The sequence below is a fragment of the Carlito syrichta genome, unplaced genomic scaffold (genome assembly GCF_000164805.1).
Source record: "Carlito syrichta isolate Samal-C Ts95f unplaced genomic scaffold, Tarsius_syrichta-2.0.1 Scaffold303626, whole genome shotgun sequence".
Classification (NCBI taxonomy): domain Eukaryota; kingdom Metazoa; phylum Chordata; class Mammalia; order Primates; family Tarsiidae; genus Carlito; species Carlito syrichta.
Window position 1 is genome coordinate 739,507 of NW_007247722.1, and position 20,547 is coordinate 760,053.

A 20,547-nucleotide genomic window follows, 5' to 3' on the forward strand; every position below is an offset into this window, starting at 1 on the left:
TTAAATAAAGACAAAAGTAAAATAATAAAATACTGATTTTTAAAAGTGAGAAGAATTTGCTTTGACTCTTCAAAAAAGTTACATAAAGTTCACATTTCAAATACTATATATTAACTAGGAATTATAATTCATATTTTGTTCTAGCAGAAAATAAATTATATTTGTTGTACTAGGAAATTTTTAATAAAAAAGCATTTTATCAACAAATGTTTTAACTCTTTGAGATTTAAATTAACAAGTTTTTCCTTTTAAATTTCTAATTCTAAATTTTGAAAATTTTAACCCCTGCTTATATTACACCCTGCTTTATATACATCTCCATCGTAATTCATGTTCAATGAATACACATAAAGTGTCACAATTATTCCATAAAGTAGACAAGCTACTTGTGTCTAAACAAAAACTGTCTAAACTAAAAGCAAGAATATTCAAAATCAAATTTAATGTGAGAAAGACAGATTTGAATACATATGTTTTCAAGGATGAGACTAACTTCTCAAAGTTCTTCTGTGTTTATGAGTAATGTGCTGATTCTGGAAAAGTTTACTTCATAAACTCTTTTTAAATTTTGTATCAGCAGTAGAGATACAATTTAGTTACATGAAACTGCTGCCTCCTCTTTTTGACCCTGCACCATTACCCCCACCCTTGATTTCCTTAGGATTCTTTCTTCATTAGCTGATGCCAAAGTAAAGTTTAGCCCAGACCGGACTATGGAGGCTCTGTGGCTCGTGAAAGTACTCTGATCTTCTCCTTTTCATCAGGAAGGGGACTCCACCTGAAACAGTCCTAGAATAAACCCCAAAACAGTGAACTGGAAATAAGAATAGTCTGACATAAGAACCAAAATAAAGATTTCTAATTTTTAAATCCTATTTGTAAAGACTTGGGAAATGTGGCTTCGTGAAGACTATGGAGTCATCTTATTTGGCCGCCATGGACACATTTTGCCTCTGCCCATCAACACCCCCTGCCCTTCCTTCTGGCAACAGAGCCCTGACTGCAGAATGGGAGAACAGACTCTTCTTCGCCCACTCACTATGTCGTCATGATAACGTCACCTCCATAATCCAAGTGGCTCATGCCCTGGCAGCAGTGTCCTGCTGAAAGATAGGACCATTATCTAGTCACCGCAATAGTGATAGCCGTAGTACTTTTTTCCAGAGTTTAAGGGAATGAGGCACTCTCTTTTCAACAGTGATACTGTAGTCCTTTTGTCTAGATTGCAAGGGTCAATGAGGCACTCTCTTTTAAGAGGATAGAAGGTAAGGATGAAGCCGCTAGCAGCCATGCTGCCACCCTAAACAGAAGAGCACCCTGAGGATTCGACTCATATTGATGATTCAGGAGAATCAAGGGATCACAAGAGTGAGTCCTCTCACGTTATGCCGAGATTTTTCAGTCACCTTAATCACAAAGTCCTCTTTTTCTTCTGGCAATTGTTTGAATTGGGGTTTTTGATTCTTGTGACCATAAAATAAAATAAAATAAAAATAAAAAAATTAGTGTCTTCAGAAACACCACTGTATACATACAGAAACACTATATTTCTTCTTTGTCATATTCAGGAGCATGGCACTGGGACATCTCTTCCAGTTACTCAGGATGCCTAGAGGCAGCAAACAGGCTCAAACTTCACCAAAAAGGAATTTATGTTACCAAAAAGGAATATTTTCTCATCGAGAAACTTTCAAACAAGAGTTTACAGAGCGTTTTTTTTAAGTGTTTATTAATGCTTTAGTTTTTAAAAGGTTTGATATTTCATGTACATGTACATACTAAGCTTCCAGTAAATAGTAAAGTTTTCTTTTATGGCATAATTAAAAAGTGGCTAGGGCCTGAGTAATTTTTATTCATTCGGTAGATCTCAGAAACAGGAATAGAAAACATACTTTGTTCTGTTTCAATGTCTTTGGTTGTGTCTAAAAATCCTTAGTATTCCCAAGAGAAGTAAGCATCATAATTTGGTTACTATTTAAAATTTGACAAGATTTTCCTAAACTGCTTATTTGCAAAACAATTAATTATCCACACTAGATAAATGTTGTTGCTAATTTCTCTAACAGTCACGGAAGTTCCATCAGCATTCTTAGCCAATAGGAAATCTCATGGAAACATGCAAAAACTCTATTCTAATGGCTCCAACACAAACATTTGTTCTGTCCCAATAAAAAAAACTAAAATGTTTCTTGTTATTACTATGTTCTAGTAGCAAAGAAATATTAGCAACTAAAATAAAACGTTGACTTTAAAACATTTTTAAAACTTAAAAGATTGGAGTCAAGGAAGACATGGTATATATTGTATCTATGCCCAGAAATTCTAAGGTTATTACTAATGTTGGTATACTTCAGGTGTTTGCTCTACATCAAAAGGACAGCAGGCATCAAACCAGTAACAAAAGACAAATATAAGGGCCTACAATTCAGTATCATGCATTATCAAAGCAAAAAAAAAGACCAAAGTAAATAATAGATAAGGCAATGTGCCTTTGAACAGCCTACTAAACAAATACCAGCTTAAAAACTGGTGTACTGAAAAACTTCATAAACATAATACAGCAGAAGTTTCAACATCAGTTCAATATGAACTCAGCCAAGCTTCCAAAAAGAGACTCATGCTGACTTTCCAGATATAATAATAATATTAACAACAACAACAATAATAGCTTCTGCCTATTTAACAATTAGGTACTTGATGGTGTGGACCTAAGTGTTTTATATATGTTAGCTGCAATTAGTCTTATGGCAATCATCTCACTTTACAGATAAGGAAATTGAGGTGTTCAGTATTAAACTACTGAAGATCACATGGTGAGAGTGTCGTATCATCATTTGAAAACAGGTTTGTCTGAATCAAAATCCCAAGCTCTTAACCAAATGCTAAAACATTATTCAATCATTCAACATATTTCTTCAGTACCTATGATGTGACAGATACTGTGAGAGGGACATAATTATGAATAAAACCAGACACAATCTCTACCCTTACAAAGTTTAAGGTCTAGTGGGAGAAATGAACATAATCTAATGCTCATAGAAATAGAAACAGCATTAAAACTACAACTGTGATAAATGTTATGAAAGAAAGAGTATGGTGCTATAAACGCACAAAGTAAAGGGATCTTGCACAGTCTGGGAGATCGGGGACAGTTCACTACAGATGAGTCACAGAGCTGAAATCTAAATAATAAATAGATGAAAGGTATGCAGGTAAGAAAGGAAGCTGACCAGACAGAGGGAAGAGTATGTGAAAAGGCCCTGTGGCAAAAGGGAGCTCAGAACATTTGTATAACTAAAAAGGAAAAAAAGGTAGTATGCACAAAGTGGAGAGCTCTGTTACATATTTTATTGCTGTTAATTATAAACAAGTTGAAGTTTATACCTCAGAAACCTGGAAAGCATAAAGTTACACTGGGCATAATAACATTTTATTCAAATGTGAGCAAACAAAAAAACTTCAAATCTGCATGTTCAGTTTTCAAAATTAATAAATGCCTCAAAAGCAATGGTGACTATTTTAATTCATAAATCTTTTCTAGACCTAAAGTGCAATGTTAAACAAAGATAATGTCACTTTGATGCTTCTTATGACAAGCTACTTTTCATTCCCAATACAGCTGCTTGGTTCAGGGTGCCATCTTCTCGGCCTGCCATTTTCCACCTTCTTCTACAAATACCCTATAGCTATCTGATTTTGCTACAGTAAAACCTGATTATGTCATTCTACTGCTTAAAATTTCTCCAATGGCTTCTCATTGCATAACAGGGAATACATTATCTGGTTCTTGTCTACCCATCTAGTTTCATCTTTTGTTAGAATATAGTCGAGCTGGGATTTGAGGACATCCAGAGAACTGGTTCATTTCTTGACACTAGTGTATTGTCCTCATCTGTATGGTCCAAGATGCCTTCTCCCCATGCTCAAGTTCTAAACAGTTGAATGGCGAGAAGAGAGGGCAGTAAACACTTGCATCAAGGGCCTGAATGCAAAGTATAATTTGTGGCACACCTCGCTATAAGGGAGGTTAGAAAATATAGTTTTTATTCTGGACATCCACATACTCAAGTACTTCTACTAGTATGGAAGACAGGAAAAATGAATTTGAGGGAATAGCTAGCAGTCTCTGATACAGAAACTACAATTGACATGCATTTTTGTTAAATTAAATCTGTTTCAAATTAAGTGATACAGTTGATATTAATTCTTTAGAATTTATTGGATTAATTATAACATATGATGAAAAAATGTACAATCTGAGTGTTAATCTAACCTTTAGAAACTGTTTATAGAATAACTTTATGGGTATCTATTGATAAAGAAATGACTGTGTCTCAAAACTTCTACATGACAATTTATCTAAACAATTCTTCATTCAGATTCTCCAAATCTTAACAGTGTTTTCACATTTGCAATTTGATAATACGTTACAAGACCTTCTGAGAGACTCTTTGGCAACTGAGACTTTGGAAAGAGGCGCTTGATTTCTCCCCTAACAGGTAACAATGACTTCATTTGTACTGACCAGGAAAGGAGGTTCATTCTTTGCATGGGTTCCACTTAGAACTCAACTATTAAATCATGACCTGTCAGGTAAATAAAGAAAGAAAGGTGAATACAAATCTTTTTCTCGTTTATCAATAATTCCTTAGATGGATTAATCAAGTGAAGTTTTTAATCACTAACACGTTCACTGACAGTGAATCTTGATTTGACTTAAAATGTCACTTAATATTTATCATTTCTAACCTCAAGCATAGAACTCTGAGTGCAACAACAAAATTCCTTTCTTTACCTTTCCCATCTACCGTAAAGAAACAGAACTGAAATTATCCTCTTTGAAAACACAGTTGAAGTCAGAGATCTACTTGAAATGCAAATGTTTAAGTAGTTATGTCCCTGATGTTAGCATTGACCTTGAACACTTCAGCCAAACACAGTAACTAGTCCTTAAATCATTAACTTACTTTGGATTCCTAATGTAACTGTGTTTGGTGATTTGGGTAATAGATCTTTTAAGCCACTGTCTTTACTTGGTATGACATACTTAAATTGGATTAGTTTGGATAGTACAGAAATGAAACAAAACTCTGAAAATATTTGGTATCTTTCATATCAATATCTGTTCTAGATATCTTTTCTAAAGATATAACAATTTTAAACATCTGACATACAAGAATATAGCATGTTAGAACTAGAAGAAATCAAAATATATTGTTTTATTTTTTTAATTATTTTGTAATGTGTGCATATCTATATTTTTCAATTTATTTCTCTGCCTTTAATGCAAATAACTCTCAAAGTAGTCCTCATTCGTGCATTGCTACCAGTGAGGTTCCTAGAATAAATGTCAGTAGCAAAACTTGGGGAATTTCAAATTCTTAAAGAAATTGGCCAAACATGTATCATTTGGAATTGGCTTGAGGCAAAACTCATTACAACAGACTTAGTCCATAGATATTATACAAATTAATTAAGAACAAACTACTGCCCACTTGTTCTCCTTAACCTGTATTTAAATGCTTATCATTTTCCAGACCCTTATTCCTAAACTTTAAAAATAAAATTTCAGCCAGGCTTGGTGGCTCAGCCTGTAATCCCGCACTTTGGGAGGCTGAGGTGAGTGGATTGCCTGAGCCCGTGGGTTCAAGGCCTGGCTGGGCAACTTGGCGAGACCTCATCTCTACAATAAATCAAAAAATTAGCCGGGCGTGGTAGCACACGCCTGTAGTTCCAGCTACTGGAAGGTTGAGGTGGAAGGATCTCTGGAGCCCAGCAGGTCGAGGCTGCAGTGGCCGGGAGTGGCCACTGCACTCCAGTCTGGGTGACAGAGTGAGACTCCAACTCAAAAAAAATAAAAATAAAAATAAATAAAATTTCAAGGTATTATATACCCTATTCTATTTTCCTAACATTCTATAAATTCCCCACTACTCCCTGCATTTCATATCAGCAAATTCTTTTTAACTAGACTTTTCTGTCAACAGCAGTTAAAGTGCAAAATATCTTTCTTGATGTATTATATACCACCCACTAGGAGAAACGACTGATCTAAATTAAGAAACGGTCTCACAACCTGCTTACAAATTCACTCTTTGAACATGTGAAAACAAAACTGAACTTTCAGAAATATCAACTTTTCTTTAATGTGGCTATAGCATGCAAACCATCAAAAAAGGTCATGAACATTACTTTTCCAGAGGGTAAGCTTTATCACATGTTGACCCGAGTGTGAACAGAGATAGATTTAATGGCACCATAAATCCACTGACAACTTTCATACATTTTAGAAGAATTGCCTATGGATATCAGTGTATTATAATTACACTGACTTTTTTCCAGAAAGGGATTGGTGTTAACAGCAGCTCAGAGATTTGAAAATATGCACAGGCTAATGCAAAAAGTATTCAGTTAATAAATATTTATGGAGTCGAGACTTAAGATAGTTAGTGACCAAAAAAAAGATCCTTGCCTTCAAAGAGCTTATATTCTTTAGGGATAGACTGATGATATACAATGCATATACTAAAGAGTAAATTATATTGCATGTAATAAGATGATGGGAGGCAGGGAAGGCAATACAAAGTAAAGACAACAGGAAACGCTGAGATAAAATGTCAAGCATAGAGTTACCATGTGACCCAGAAATTCCATTGCTAGGTATAAACCCAAGAGAATTTTTAAAAACACATGCCTACACAAAATCGTCTCTATAAATATTCATCACATTACTTCCAGTAGTTAAAAAGTAGAAACAATCCAAATGTCCATCAACTGATGAATGGATAAACACAATGTGCTATTCACCTACAATGGAATATAATTCATCAATAAACAAGAAGTACTGGCACATGCTACAACATGAATGAACCTTAAGAACATTTTGTTAAGTGAAATAAGCCAGACACAAAAGGATGAATATTGTGTTTCCGCTTATATGCGGTACCTAGAATAGGCAAATAGTCTAGAGAAAGTAGACTAGAAGTTACGAAGGGATGGAAGAAGGGGAAAGCAGGGAGTTATTGTGTAAAGGGTGCAGACTTTCTATTTAGGATCATAAAAAAGTTCTAGAACGGGATAGCAGTGATTATAGTTTAACACTGTGAATGTACTTAATGCCATTGAATTGTATACTTAAAAATAGTTACAGTGGCAAATGTTATGCATATTTTACCACAATTTCTTTTAAAAGGCACTAAGAGAGAACTATTATATTGCCTACTAAGTGGTGAAATCAAACTCACGCCCAGGTCTTCTTGCTCTCTTTCCCTATATATCACACCACCCCAGAAACACACAGAAATCAGAGCCCTGCTGATTTCTCTGGTAGCCAGATCTGGGCATCGGGAATTGCCTTTGTGGACATAAGTGATTAATTCTAATCCAAGTGCGGCCAAATTCTATCACCCTGTAATTTGAATTTTAAAAAGAGGGACACAGAATATAGAAATTATTGGATCTGAGTCATGTAAATGACGGGACTCACAGAGAAGGTTTCACTCTTGAGATTCCCACGGCAATCCTTGGCTTCTGCCTTTCCTAATGTTCAGTTGTTGAGCTCATCATTAAATTTCTTGGCGCTCATCCAGTATATCCTCACAACAAATGTCCTTCTTCACTTAAGCTAGCCAGAAGTGGTTTCTGTTTGTCACCAATGAAAAACCTTACTTCTAATATAATGCAGTGTTTCAATTCTTAAGCGTCATCCATGTAGGCAAAATGATATACAATTATTCCTTGCTTTCCAAATCTTCTGGGCTTTTGAGATCATATAGTAAGAATGACAATAGCAAGAGGCACCTATAAATTGGTTTTCAAAAGTTCCAAGGCAATTCATTACAACGACGTTTCCAATAATTTAATTAAATGTAAGTTGAAGAGTACTTTAGTCTCTGAAATCTTTACAAATAAAAAACTTTGATTTGTTACTAGAAAACTAACAACTTTTAAAGCAGTTTTGTTTTTTGAGTTTTGGTTGGGTTTTGTTTGTTTATTTAGTCTTTTGCGATCTTATTTTAGCTCTTGATCTATATAAACTCCCTACATACTTTGAGGAATCCTCTTTCCCATAAGAGATAATACGTGGAGAACAGAAGCATTTGCCCTTAGTGATTGTTTCATAGAAACAGTTGTTAGTCATTACCACCATTAGTCATTACAAGGTCTCAGAAAGCTGTATTACTTCATTGAAAATCTAAGTTTTCTCTAGGACTCTGTTGAGGAATTCTCTTGGATAACATATATAATAAACTCCAGCATTTAGTAATCTATACAAAGAGATTTTTACGATATTTTAAGTGTCTCAAAACATCTCAATAATAGATAGAACCTCAATAACACATTTGAATTCTAAGAAGTTAGGTATGAATTTAGTTTATGCTTTGTTCACTTCCTTCGTCTTCCCTGCATTCATGGGAATCTGTCTATGACCTTTATTGCTTGATACAACAACAAAAGGAAGAGAAGGCATGGTGGACTCCATACATATCAGAAGGGTACTGTATCCCGAGTCAGAATGCGTGTGTGTGTTCAACAATCACACGTAACATGAGGAAAAAAAAAATTTCAGAACTATTGTAGATGGAAAGTTGTCCTTATTGCCAAAGCTTCCAGGGGTTTATAAGACTCTAAGTTTATGATTCATGAAGAAAAACTGTGAAGCACTGGGGATGGGGAAAACTAAGGAGAAAGGAGGTAAAAGTACAATGTCCAAAGGGGCAGGGTGCAGTGTATAAATTCCTCCCAAATAATTGCCAAGTTTTCTCTAACTGGACTTTATAATTTTAGCCTCATTATCTCAGATCTTGGTGAACTTAGCATACCTGATAAAGACTGAAAGCAGTTTTAACAATCTCAGAGGGTCGGAACTAAGCTTAAACCTCTCCCATTTGGAAAATAATCATAAAATGTGTTCTCAGACTATTTCTTCTGTCTTGGCATATTTCAGCAACATCATATTGTTTGTTTCAGTTTTTTGAAGTTATTAAAATGGGCATCAATTTAATAAAATTCCATCAATTTTTTAAGTGAAAGAAAAGCATACCAAGACTACATTATCAATATTGGGCATATATTTGAGACAAATATCCATCCTAATAATCCTTCAAAGTTCAGCTTAAGTACTATCTCCTCTTTGAAAGCCCCCAAGTCATCTCAGGCTGAAGAGAAAGAATCTGACTCTCCTAACTTCTTATGATATTGTTTTAATCATTGTTTTGGTATTTGAAAAGAATAGCCTTACATTGCAGTTATTCAAAAGCAGTCTTATATCACTAAATAATTGCTACATTAATTTTACAAATATTTATTAAACACCTACTATGTCCCAGCAATTGTGTTAGGAACTGAGCATACAAGGATTAAAAAAACAAAAGTCAGTTTCTTTCTTGCAGCTTTTACAACAAAGAAAGTGTCAAGTGCCTTTTTACGCAGATCTTAGACAAGTATTGTACTGCAAGTCCTCAAAGGAAGTTTGAGTTTTTGATAAATAATAATTAAATACAATAAGAATTAATTGAGAGAGTATTTAAAACAACTTAATCACTAGCATCTCTTTATGTGTGTATCCCCAAAACATAGTAAGGGCTCAAGAAATATTTGCTGAGCCGGGCTCGGTGGCTCAGCCTGTAATCCCGTGCCTTTGGGAGGCTGAGGTGAGTGGATTGCCTGAGCCCGCGGGTTCGAGACCCGCCTGGGCAACTTGGTGAGACCTCATCTCTACAATAAATCAAAAATTAGCCGGGCGTGGTAGCACACGCCTGTAATTCCGGCTACTCGGAAGGCTGAGGCGGAAGGATTGCCGGAGCCCAGCAGGTCGAGGCTGCGTTGGCCAGGAGCAGCCACTGCACCCGGCCACTGCACTCCAGTCTGGGCGACAGAGTGAGACTCCAACTTGAAAAAAAAAAAAAAAAGAAATATTTGCTGAATGAATTAATGAGTTGATCTGCTACATGCTTCAGCATAAATCACATCACCAGGATAGTCACATGGACCTGACTCATGACGTGGACACATTTTCAATTTTATGGTTAAAGTTTTTTCTGAATAAACTAATATTTTAACATAGTCTTAATTCAAGGTTGGGGATCTTTGAGTGGGATAGTATAAATTACATAATGGCTATTGTTAACCAATTATTGATTTGAATTTTGAGAAAGCAAACCTATCCATTTCAAAGATTGCCAGTAGAAACACTTAGTTGCCTATTCACAATAGCAAAAAATGGTACCAACCATGCTGCCCATCAAAGCTGGACTGGATTAAAAAAATGTGATACATATACAGAATGGAATATTATGCAGCCATAAAGAAGGACAAACATATGGACTGTGCAGCAACTTGGATGGATCTAGAGTTTATCATACTCAGTGATCTATCACAGAAACAAAGAACAGAGTACCATATGTTCTCATTCATAAGTGGACCTTGAACAATTATCATAATACTGTAAGAAAGGAATTGGCAGTAGTGTGAAACTGTCGGAGGGGGTGAGATTGGCAGTTGAGGGAAACAGCTACAGGAGGGAGAGTCATACCTCATCAACAAGGGTACCTGCATAATCAATGTTTGTATATCTAACCCTGAATTGTACCTCACATCTTTATAATTTAAAAAAAAAAAAAGAAACACTTAGCTGCTTTATTTTAATCGTACACACACACAAAATATCCCCTCATTAACTAATGCTATAGAAGTTGACTCAGGCAATAAAAGTTTCACAGTGAATTATAAGATTACAAAAATAGCCGGGCTCAGTGGCTCATCCTGTAATCCCGCACCTTTGGGAGGCTGAGGTGAGTGGATTACCTGAGCCCGCGGGTTCGAGATCTGCCTGGGCAGCGAGACTTCATCTCTACAATAAAAATCAAAAAATCAGCCGGGCGTGGTAGCGCATGCCTGTAATTCCGGCTACTCGGAAGGCTGAGGCAGAAGGATCGCTGGAGCCCAGCAGGTGAGGCTGCGGTGGCCGGGAGTGGCCACTGCACTCCAGTCTGGGTGACCGAGTGAGACTCCAACTCAAAAAAAAATTTACTAAAATAAACAAGTCAGTCATGCTAAAATACGTACTTCTTAGATGTGTAAATAGACTTCATAAAAGACTACAAGCGCTCCTCGACTTACAATGGGGTTATGTCCCAATACGCCCATCCTAAGTTGAAAATATTAAGTCAAAAATGCATTTAATACACCTAGATTACCATCATCCTAGCTTAACGCAGCCTTCTTTAAACATGCTCAAAACACGTATATTAGTCTAGAGTCAGACAAAAGTACCTAACACAAAGCCTGTTTTGTGTTGAAATCAAATGCAATTTATTAAATACTGTACTGAAACTGAAAAACAGAATGGTTGTAGGGGTACTCAAAGTATGATTTCCACTAAATGTGTACCACTTTCTCACCATCGCAAAGTTGAAAAAGCATAAATCAAATAGTTGAACCATTATAAGTCGGTGGCCACCATCTGTATATATTTACTGCATGAATTAAATCAACCAACATAATTGATCAACATTACTGGCCAGACAAATATTTTTCCATAATACATTTTAAAATATCAATAATCATCAGGAAGAAAATTTTTAATGGTAAATATATGACAGTCTATTTCAGTAACATGCAGTTTCCTAGCTTGTGGTTTTCCTTCACTGACCATGACCAGGGAAATGCTTTATTTATGTTTTTAAAATAAATATTGTTGATGAACAGTAATGAGAAACTGAAGAATCCTTAAAAACACCATTTTCATTTTAGTTAACTTTACGGACTATAAAAGTAATAGATGGCTAACTAAAGAAACATATGAAATCTGAGAAATTCAGGAGATACAAAAATTAAAATCTCCCTTTCACTCACCATGCAAGGTCAACTGTTAATATGCTGTTCTGTTTTCTATGTATATTATTTTGAATGCTTTTATTAAAATTGTGGTTTTCTAAAGGTATCTATTTAAAAACTTCCCCATCTAAGGAGTAGAAAGACCACAAAAAAAGGCATCAATATATTTGAAAGGCACAATTTTATTCATTAAATAATGAATGAGTAAATGATAATTAAAGTTTCATATGTCATTAAAATCCAGTGATTATCACATTCTAATATTTTTTAAATACTAAGGTTCACTGTTATTATGCTATAAATTTGTCATAAAAGTCCACTGTTAGCCAGGCTCGGTGGCTCAGCCTGTAATCCCGCGCCTTTGGGAGGCAGAGGTGAGTGGATTGCCTGAGCCCGCGGGTTCGAGACCCGCCTGGGCAGGCGAGACCTCATCTCTACAATAAATCAAAAAATTAGCCAGGCATGGTAGCACACGCCTGTAATTCCGGCTACTCAGAAGGCTGTGGCGGAAGGATCGCCGGAGCCCAGCAGGTGGAGGCTGCGGTGGCCAGGAGCGGCCACTGCACTCCAGTCTGGGAGACAGAAAATAAAAAAATAAAAAAAATTTTTTTAAAAGTCCACTGTTACTACTTCTTTTATATTGATATATGAAGACATGCCTTTAAGTTTTAAAGCTTGAGTGTTTAGTATTCTGTCTATATTTTCTAAGCTATGAGCACACTATCTGTACAAGAACAGTTCCAAAGAGAAAATGTGATTGTGAAAAGTACTACCTATGAAAAAAGAAAAAGCTTCTGTTACACCTAGAATGAAACCATGCAATGCCTCTGAATTCTCTTCTATCAAAGCCCAACCCATCAGTGGCACTTGAGGAGGAATGGTTGTTTACCTGAGTTATCACCGCCAGAGAGAGCCCAAAAGCTGCAATGCTATTTATAGAATGACTTCCAGGTTTAGGAAATAGTCAGTTTTTCAGGTTAAAATAGACTTAATGTTCACTTCAGAAATGTCTTTATACTTGAACTGATTTCAAGTTCCACAACATCATACTTTGAACACTTAGACTTTCCAGAGCAACTAAGTATTCAAGATCTATCATCTTCTTGTCCAATGAATTTTAGAAATGAAATTTTTATCACATTATCATATGCCTTAGCCAAAACAAAATTAAGCCTACATGCCTAGTTAGAGCAGAAAACAATGGATATTATTTGGAAGGGTTCTATTTGGAAGATAACAAACATATCTTACACAAAAATAAAAGTTGATTATAACTATTCCATGCTTCATCTACAACTCCTCACTGATCAAACAGTCCTATTAAGGGATATATTTTTAAAATTATAATAAGAAAAGCATAACTAAATGAGTAAAAACCAGGCATGGTTGCTCACACCTGTATTCCCAGCATTTTGGGAGGCCAAGGTAGGAGGATCGCTTGAAGTCAGGATTTTAAGATGAACCTGGGAAACACAACATGACTCCCATGTTTACAACAACAAAAAAAATTTAATTAGCTAGGTGTGGTGGCACATTCCTATAGTCCTAGCTATTGAGGAGGCTGTGGCAGAAGGATGGCTTAAGTCAAGGAGTTCCAGGCTACAGTGAGCTATGACAGCAGGCTGTACTCTAGCCTGGGCCACAGAGTCAGATCATGTCTCCAAAAAATACTAATAATGGCTGAGCTCGATGGCTCAGCCTGTAGCTCTAGCACTTTGGGAGACCGAGGCAAGTGGATTGCCTGAGCCCGCAGGTTTGAGACCAGCCCAGACAACTTGATGAGACCTCGTCTCTACAGTAAATCAAAAAATTAGCCGGGCAAGGTAGCGCGCACCTGTAGTTGCGGCTACTCGGAAGGCTGAGGTAGAAGGATCACCTGAGCCTAGCAGGTTGACGCTGGGGAGTCCGGGAGCATGCCACTGCACTCAGGCCTGGGCGACAGAGTGAGACTCCGACTCAAAAAATAATAATAATAAGTAAAAGAGGAAAATATAGTACATCGAATCTGCAAATGTTTAAATATCAAAAACATTCAACAGAAAGAAAAGATTAGGAAGAGAAATCTGAGGAGTAAATTGGGAACAATAAAATGTAAGCAATTACACAATCCCATTCATCGAAGGAATTAAATGAGAAATAAACACTGTGTGGACCTCCCCACTCCATCACCCTACCTGATATTCATCCTTGAACATGAAAACAAAGGAAGGGACAAGTTCATTGCACTGGCCAAAATCAAGCAAGAAGTAAAAATACGGGCCCCAGTCTTTTGTCATTCTAAAAGACTACTATGATGCTTTGAGGTCAGTGTATCAGTTGGTGTTCTTGACAGTATTCTGAGACCTTAACTAGTAAGTATTAGTTCTGAGAAGATCCTGAGGATAAACCTCAAGGCAAAGGAAGCAATCACTTAAACATATAGAGACGTACACACCCACATAAGTATACACACTTTTCATTTACTAAACTCTCAACCATACAGAGAACAGCCAAGGGAAAAAAATATACCTTTCCCTGATTCTACTTTCCCACTATCCCAAGGGTTCTGTGCTCAGTTCCCACTCTGTGGTACCTGATCATTGGTCAAATCGATGTATCCAGAAATCTGAAAATCTGTTTTCAGATGTGGTAGCAAAAGAGAAAACCAATCACCAGGAACAAATTTTGTAATGGTAAATATATGACAGTCTATTTCAGTAATGTGCAGTTTCCTAGTTTGTGGTTTTCCTCCACTGACCATGACCCACATGGAAAAAATCCTGTATAGGAAAAAATGGAAGAAAGGGAAAGGAACAATGAACACATTTGAAATTGTACAGCGTATCCCAAAACTCCCTCCTTTTCTTTTAAAAGAAACTTAAAAACTATAACCTTAACATGTACCAGCCAAAAAAAAAAATCAGTTTATTTAAAACACATTCACCACTTTTATCCAACAGGATTTAAAACAGTTTTCCATATGTCATTACAAATATTTCCTAAATGGATCTTTAGATGAATAATTAAATTAGGAAAAACAAATGAGACCCTTGCTCTTACAAACTGAGAAAAGAACCATAACTGTGACTCAGTTTCAACAGTTCAGGACTCAAAATCATCTAGTGAATACTGGCTAAGGAATAATTGGAAGAAAAAAGAAAAAATGCAAATCCTTGCAACTGGGGCATTCAAATTTTGCACAGACTAAAAAATCAAACTGAGAAGCTGGGTCACAGAGACTAAGAAAATCCTCCCACATCTCCAATCAGTCAGAAGGGCCTCCAAGGGGACCAGCTAGACTCAATATATTGAAAGTCCATGATTTTTTTCAGCTGAAAAATTCATTACCTTATTGTAAAAATACCCAAAAGCTACACAATAACAATATATATATTCTCCAAAACTTATTTATATACTAAATAGTATAATCAGACAAAATTTATTTGCAAATAAAGTAGCTATTTGCTACCTTTGAAATGCTGTGTAAATTCAGTCCCATTAACTGCCTTCCCAAGCTGAATTTGCAAAACCATCATACCACTAAAAGTGTAAAATGGATGAAGAGCTAAAATGGAAATCAAAAACTTTTAGTCTAATTTTTAGCTCTTCTCTTGAGTTTTTGATGTGACAGTGGAACACATTTTTGGCTAAATATACACAATGCCAATGTCTCCAATCTGATTCACTATAACAATTCATATGTCTTTGGAGAAAAGTTGCAATTTTACATGCAAAAATATAAGCATAATGTCAATTTTCCTAGCAACTTTCTAAAAAAGAAATCTTTTATTTCTGTCTATTTCACTCACTTTTATAATACCACCCGGGCGAGAGGAGGACAGCATCTACTCTCCTTCTTAATCTCCAGAAAGCCATGCTGACACAAAAAAAGAAATAAATGATATAAACAAGGCCACATGGCTAAGTAGTGGCAAACCTAGGACAACAGATCTTCAACTAACAGAAGAGTAAGAAGCCAGTTAGAAGTATGCATCTGTCTTTGATACAGAAAGTGTACAAATAACTGATAACAATCATATCAGAAACTACAAGTATCACACTGTTTTGGCTTCACAGTCCTAAAACCAACTTGCAAAATAAAATATCTACCAATTATACTCTGGCTAACAAACAGGGGATGCTACCCAACATGTGTTCAGATAAAATTTTAGGTGCCATAGATGTATGGTCCCATGAGTTTTGTAACTCCTAAAAATATGTAGTTCCACAGGCTAAACAAAGTCCTAAACGCTAAAACTAAGCATGACCATTAAAGATGCTGCAATGTCTACTGGGTATCTACCCAAAGAAACACAAATCATTCCACTAAAAAAACACCAGCACTTGTATGTTTATTACAGTACTATTTACAATAGCAAAGACATGGAACCAACCTAGGTGTCCCATTAATAGTGGATTGGATAAAGAAAATGTGGTACATATATACCATGGAAGACTACACAGCCATAAAAAAGAATGAAATCATGTTCTTTACAGCAACATGGATTTAGCTGGAAGCTATTATTCTAAGCTAATTAACACAGAAAACAAAATACTAAGTGCTCTTGTTCTCACTTGTAAGTAGTAGCTAAACGCTGAGTACACACGGACATAAAGATGAGAACAATAATCGCTGGGGATTCCTAAAGCGGATAAAGGAGGGAGTGGGGTCAAGGGTTAAAAAATTACCTATTGGGTACCATGCTCATTATTTAAGTGACAGGTTTAGTAGAAGCCCAAGCCTCATTATCACTTAATATACCCATGTAACTAACCTGCACATATACCCCTGAAGTTAAAGCTAAAAAACAAAAACAAAAAAACTGAGGGAATAAAAGGATCATGTACAATTAATTTGATTTCTCAGAATAAACGCATCAGATGTTATATTCTGTGGCTTTAATTAAGCCATTGTGAAATCAAATTGGATTATTTCTCAATAATTAAAACTTTTCACCCTTGAATTTTAGAAATTGATTTTATGTACAGAATCTCAACTTTGAAAACTACTTACATGTTTAAAAAAATCAATGGGATAGGCACAAAGTACATTGATTTTAAATTATGAAAAGACATTTTGGTGTAGTTAATAAGGCCAAAACTCAGCTTTAGCATCTCATCTAACAACTCCCATGGAAATATACACTCTGATGACTGGAGGAACGGGTGGGGAGGACAGCAAGAAGCCATGGATAGTTCTGTTGAGATGTAAGACATAAGATCAGGAAAATAAGTTCACTTCTTTCTTCCTAAGTTCCTATTCTCTGTTCTATGAATTTTAAATTTAATATTCAGAAGACTAGAAAATGAACAGCATGATCCTTTTAGAAATTAAATGAGCCTTTTTAAAGAAGGTACCAGATGCTTTCTGAAAGAAACTTAGTCATTTTTGCAACATTATTTGTATATCTCATACAAAATGTTTTTGAAATGTTCACTAAATAAGTAATTACTAATTTCTGGTTTAATTCTAATTTTCATTCCCAATTTTTTTTTTAAGTTGGAGTCTCACTCTGTCGCCCAGACTGGAGTGCAGTGGCACGCTCCCGGCCACCTGCTGGGTTCCGGCGATCCTTCTGCCTCAGCCTTCCAAGTAGCTGGAACTACAGGCGCATGCTACCATGCCCGGCTAATTTTTGATTTATTGTAGAGATGAGGTCTCGCCAAGTTGCCCAGGTGGATCTCGAACCCACGGGCTCAGGCAATCCATTTGCCTGGGCCTCCCAGAGTGCTGGGATTACAGGCTGAGCCACCGAGGCCGGCCTTCAGTTTTTTAAAATAGCATGTTTTTTGAGCTGCCCTGTTTTCAAAGCACAAAAGTGCCCTATTTTTATGCACCATAGATGTAATGATGCTATTATGTGTCAAGTGAGCTATCACAGCACTTGAGTTTTACAGTTGTCTTAATTCTTCCATAAGGATTCTCTCTACCCAGAACCTATTTAAGTCTTAGGCTAGCATCATGTTGCCCTTGACTGTTCTTTGAACACTACTCCGGGAAGTTCAGGGCACTGTGTCAGGACACATCAGCAATGACTTTTACCATAACTGCTTTTGAAAAGATGTTCAGAAACAAGTATGGGGGGAGGGAGGTATGGCCATATCCAACTCCTGAATTCCAAAGTACTGCAAAGTTATCTGGACCTCTGAGCAGTCTCTCTCACAAAAAGAACATCCAGTTAAAGCACCACGTTTCGCCAATGGCAGCATTTCTAAGGACCCTTCTTCACCTTAGAATCTAGCTGCATGAGGCCTTGTCATATTAACCTCAGTAACATTCAGTTCATTGACAGAAAAATAATATACTGCATAAACACACTCTACAATAAATCAAAAAATCAGCCGGGCGTGGTAGCGCATGCCTGTAATTCCGGCTACTCAGAAGGCTGAGGCGGAAGGATCGCCGGAGCCCAGCAGGTCGAGGCTGTGGTGGCCGGGAGCGGCCACTGCACTCCAGTCTGGGCGACCGAGTGAGACTCCAACTCAAAAAAAAAAAAAATACACTCTAAGTAAACTCAACCTTCAAAACACCAGCAAGAAATGCTGAATACAAATGAATAGTTATACAAACAAAGATGCTATATTAAAGTCTATTCAAGCTAATTTTTCTCAAGGTTTAAAGATTACTATGCGTGCCTTAAAGATTACTGTGTGTAACCAAAGAAAACCAAACCAAAAGAAGGGCATTCTAGAGACAGCTTTAAAGTTCCAGCTTTTGGCATTAATGCCCTCTATTTCTTGAGTAAGTCACTTCATTTCTCTTCACCAAAATATCCAGATCTCTAAAATGAGCCGGGCCAAATCCACAACTGTTCTAGTTGTAGCTTCCTGATGTTTATCCTCTATAGTCCTGCTAGCATTTGTTTTTTGTAAGTCACCCATAAAAGCATACCTTTGCTGAATAAGACACTAATAAACACATTCTTTCATTTGTCTAGGTTTTATACTCTACTATTAGTCCTTTTTATTATTTTGTCCACAAATATAACCACAGTCACCAAGGGAGTAGTAATTACTACAATAGCTAGTACATAAGTGTGTATCATATGCCAAGTGCCCTGTTAAGTACTTGACATGTATTAACTCTCTTCTTCCTCACCACAGCCCCATGAGGTAGAAACCATTTCTATTACCATTTTTAGAACTGAGGAGACTGAGGCACAGAGAGGTTATATAATTTGCCCAGGTTCATGAGGTTCACAAGTGTTAGAATTCGAACCTCAAGCGTTTTTTCCCAGGAGTCCCTCCTGCTTTCCTACTATGTCACACATACCTACACATACCTCAAGAGTAAAATGCAAAATGTTGGGGACCAGAAACTGAACCTATATCGTGAATGCTCTCAGAAACTGTGGTAGCTCATGATTTTCAAACCCAGCATAAACACTCACCACTGATACTTTTTTCCTTCCATGCCTTAGTTTCACAAGTAAATAACTGATGGAAAAGGGCTCAAATTAAATCCACCTCCCTTCTTTCCCTCATTAGGGGAAATGCACAAATAACAGGAACCGTGGAATTACTGGTGACTTCCCATCCCGGCGTTGAGTAGGCAACACTCCGTTATAACCCATCTCTCAGTCACAGACCGGGGACGCTGCATGTTGTCATGCGCCCCAAAACCTAGTAGCTGAAAACAGTAACCAGCCAGGAGTGGAAACACCAGTTCCACAGCCTGGGAAGTCGAAGGCTGGGAAGTCAGCACTCAGACCACGAGGTAACAAAGAAAATTTCTCTGCATCACAATATATTGCAGCAAGCAATTAAACTGCACACTGGCATTCATATCAGGACAGAGAGAAAATACTAGTAATCGAGTAACATATGTATTTCCCCCTTTCATGACCCAATTCGAATCTCAAGAACCCTACCCTAGACTGAATTCCAGGAAAGGTTCAGAGTTTCAGTGGGCCAAGGACGGGCATGGGGAGAAAGCAGGTCCGAGTTCTAGAACCCAAGACCTGTGAGGATCACAGCGCTGCGGACACGCCTAGGCTGCCCACGGCGGCGGGGCCAGTCCCCGTTTGGCAAGGCCAAAAGGAAATTACTTCAGCGAAGAGGGGACGGTGAGCTCCTCCCGCAGGACAAAGCCACACTTTGGCTCACCACATCGCTTGCGTTTCATGTCCAAGGCCACGGACTCTTATTGACTGCTCTTTCAAGCCGGGCACTGAGCGACCAGGGGCTGAGAGCGGTGGCGAGAGGAGATGGGCAGAGGGGAGTGTCTTGTTCATCCTTTAAGGGAAAACAAACCAACTTTTGAATCAAAACAACCCACGGAGAAGCCAGCGAGGACGTCTTCGCTGGGCCCGTCTCCGAGCTTTTGAATCACTTCCTCCTTTCTGATGTGTCTCTGAACTTGAGATGACGAAGTTGCTGAGAAAGTGTCTCCTCTCGGGGCAGTTTCCTGCGAGCGAGCGGGGCGCGCGGCGCTGTCCGCGGGCGCAGAGCCGGCCCGGCCCGGCCGCCGAGGGCGCGGGCGCGAGGACTCGGGGCGCGAGGAGGGACCGGGATGGGTTCGGAGGGGACCGAGCGCGAGCGCGGCCCAACCCGCGTCTCCCGCTTACCCTAAGGTGCTGATGAAGCCGTTGACCGAGCCCTCCGCGTACAGGGACACGATGTCCCCGATGTAGAGGAAGCTGGACATTTTCTCAGACATGCTGCTTCATGTTCCAGAGTGCACGTCCCTCCTCTTCCCTGCGCTCTCGCCGCCCTCTCTGCGGGGAGCTG

At 37.7% G+C, this 20,547-nt stretch overlaps 1 protein-coding gene across 1 annotated transcript in view; it reads right to left on the reverse strand.

The window, feature by feature from the left end:
* The window catches only part of ITPR2 (inositol 1,4,5-trisphosphate receptor type 2), a 496,128-nt gene extending 475,581 nt beyond the window's left edge, over positions 1–20,547 (reverse strand). Inside the window, exon 1 of the mRNA XM_008058785.2 lies at positions 20,385–20,547. Within this exon, the coding sequence (XP_008056976.1) occupies positions 20,385–20,476 (92 nt within the window). The 5' untranslated portion in view covers positions 20,477–20,547. The remainder of the gene's footprint in view (positions 1–20,384) is intronic.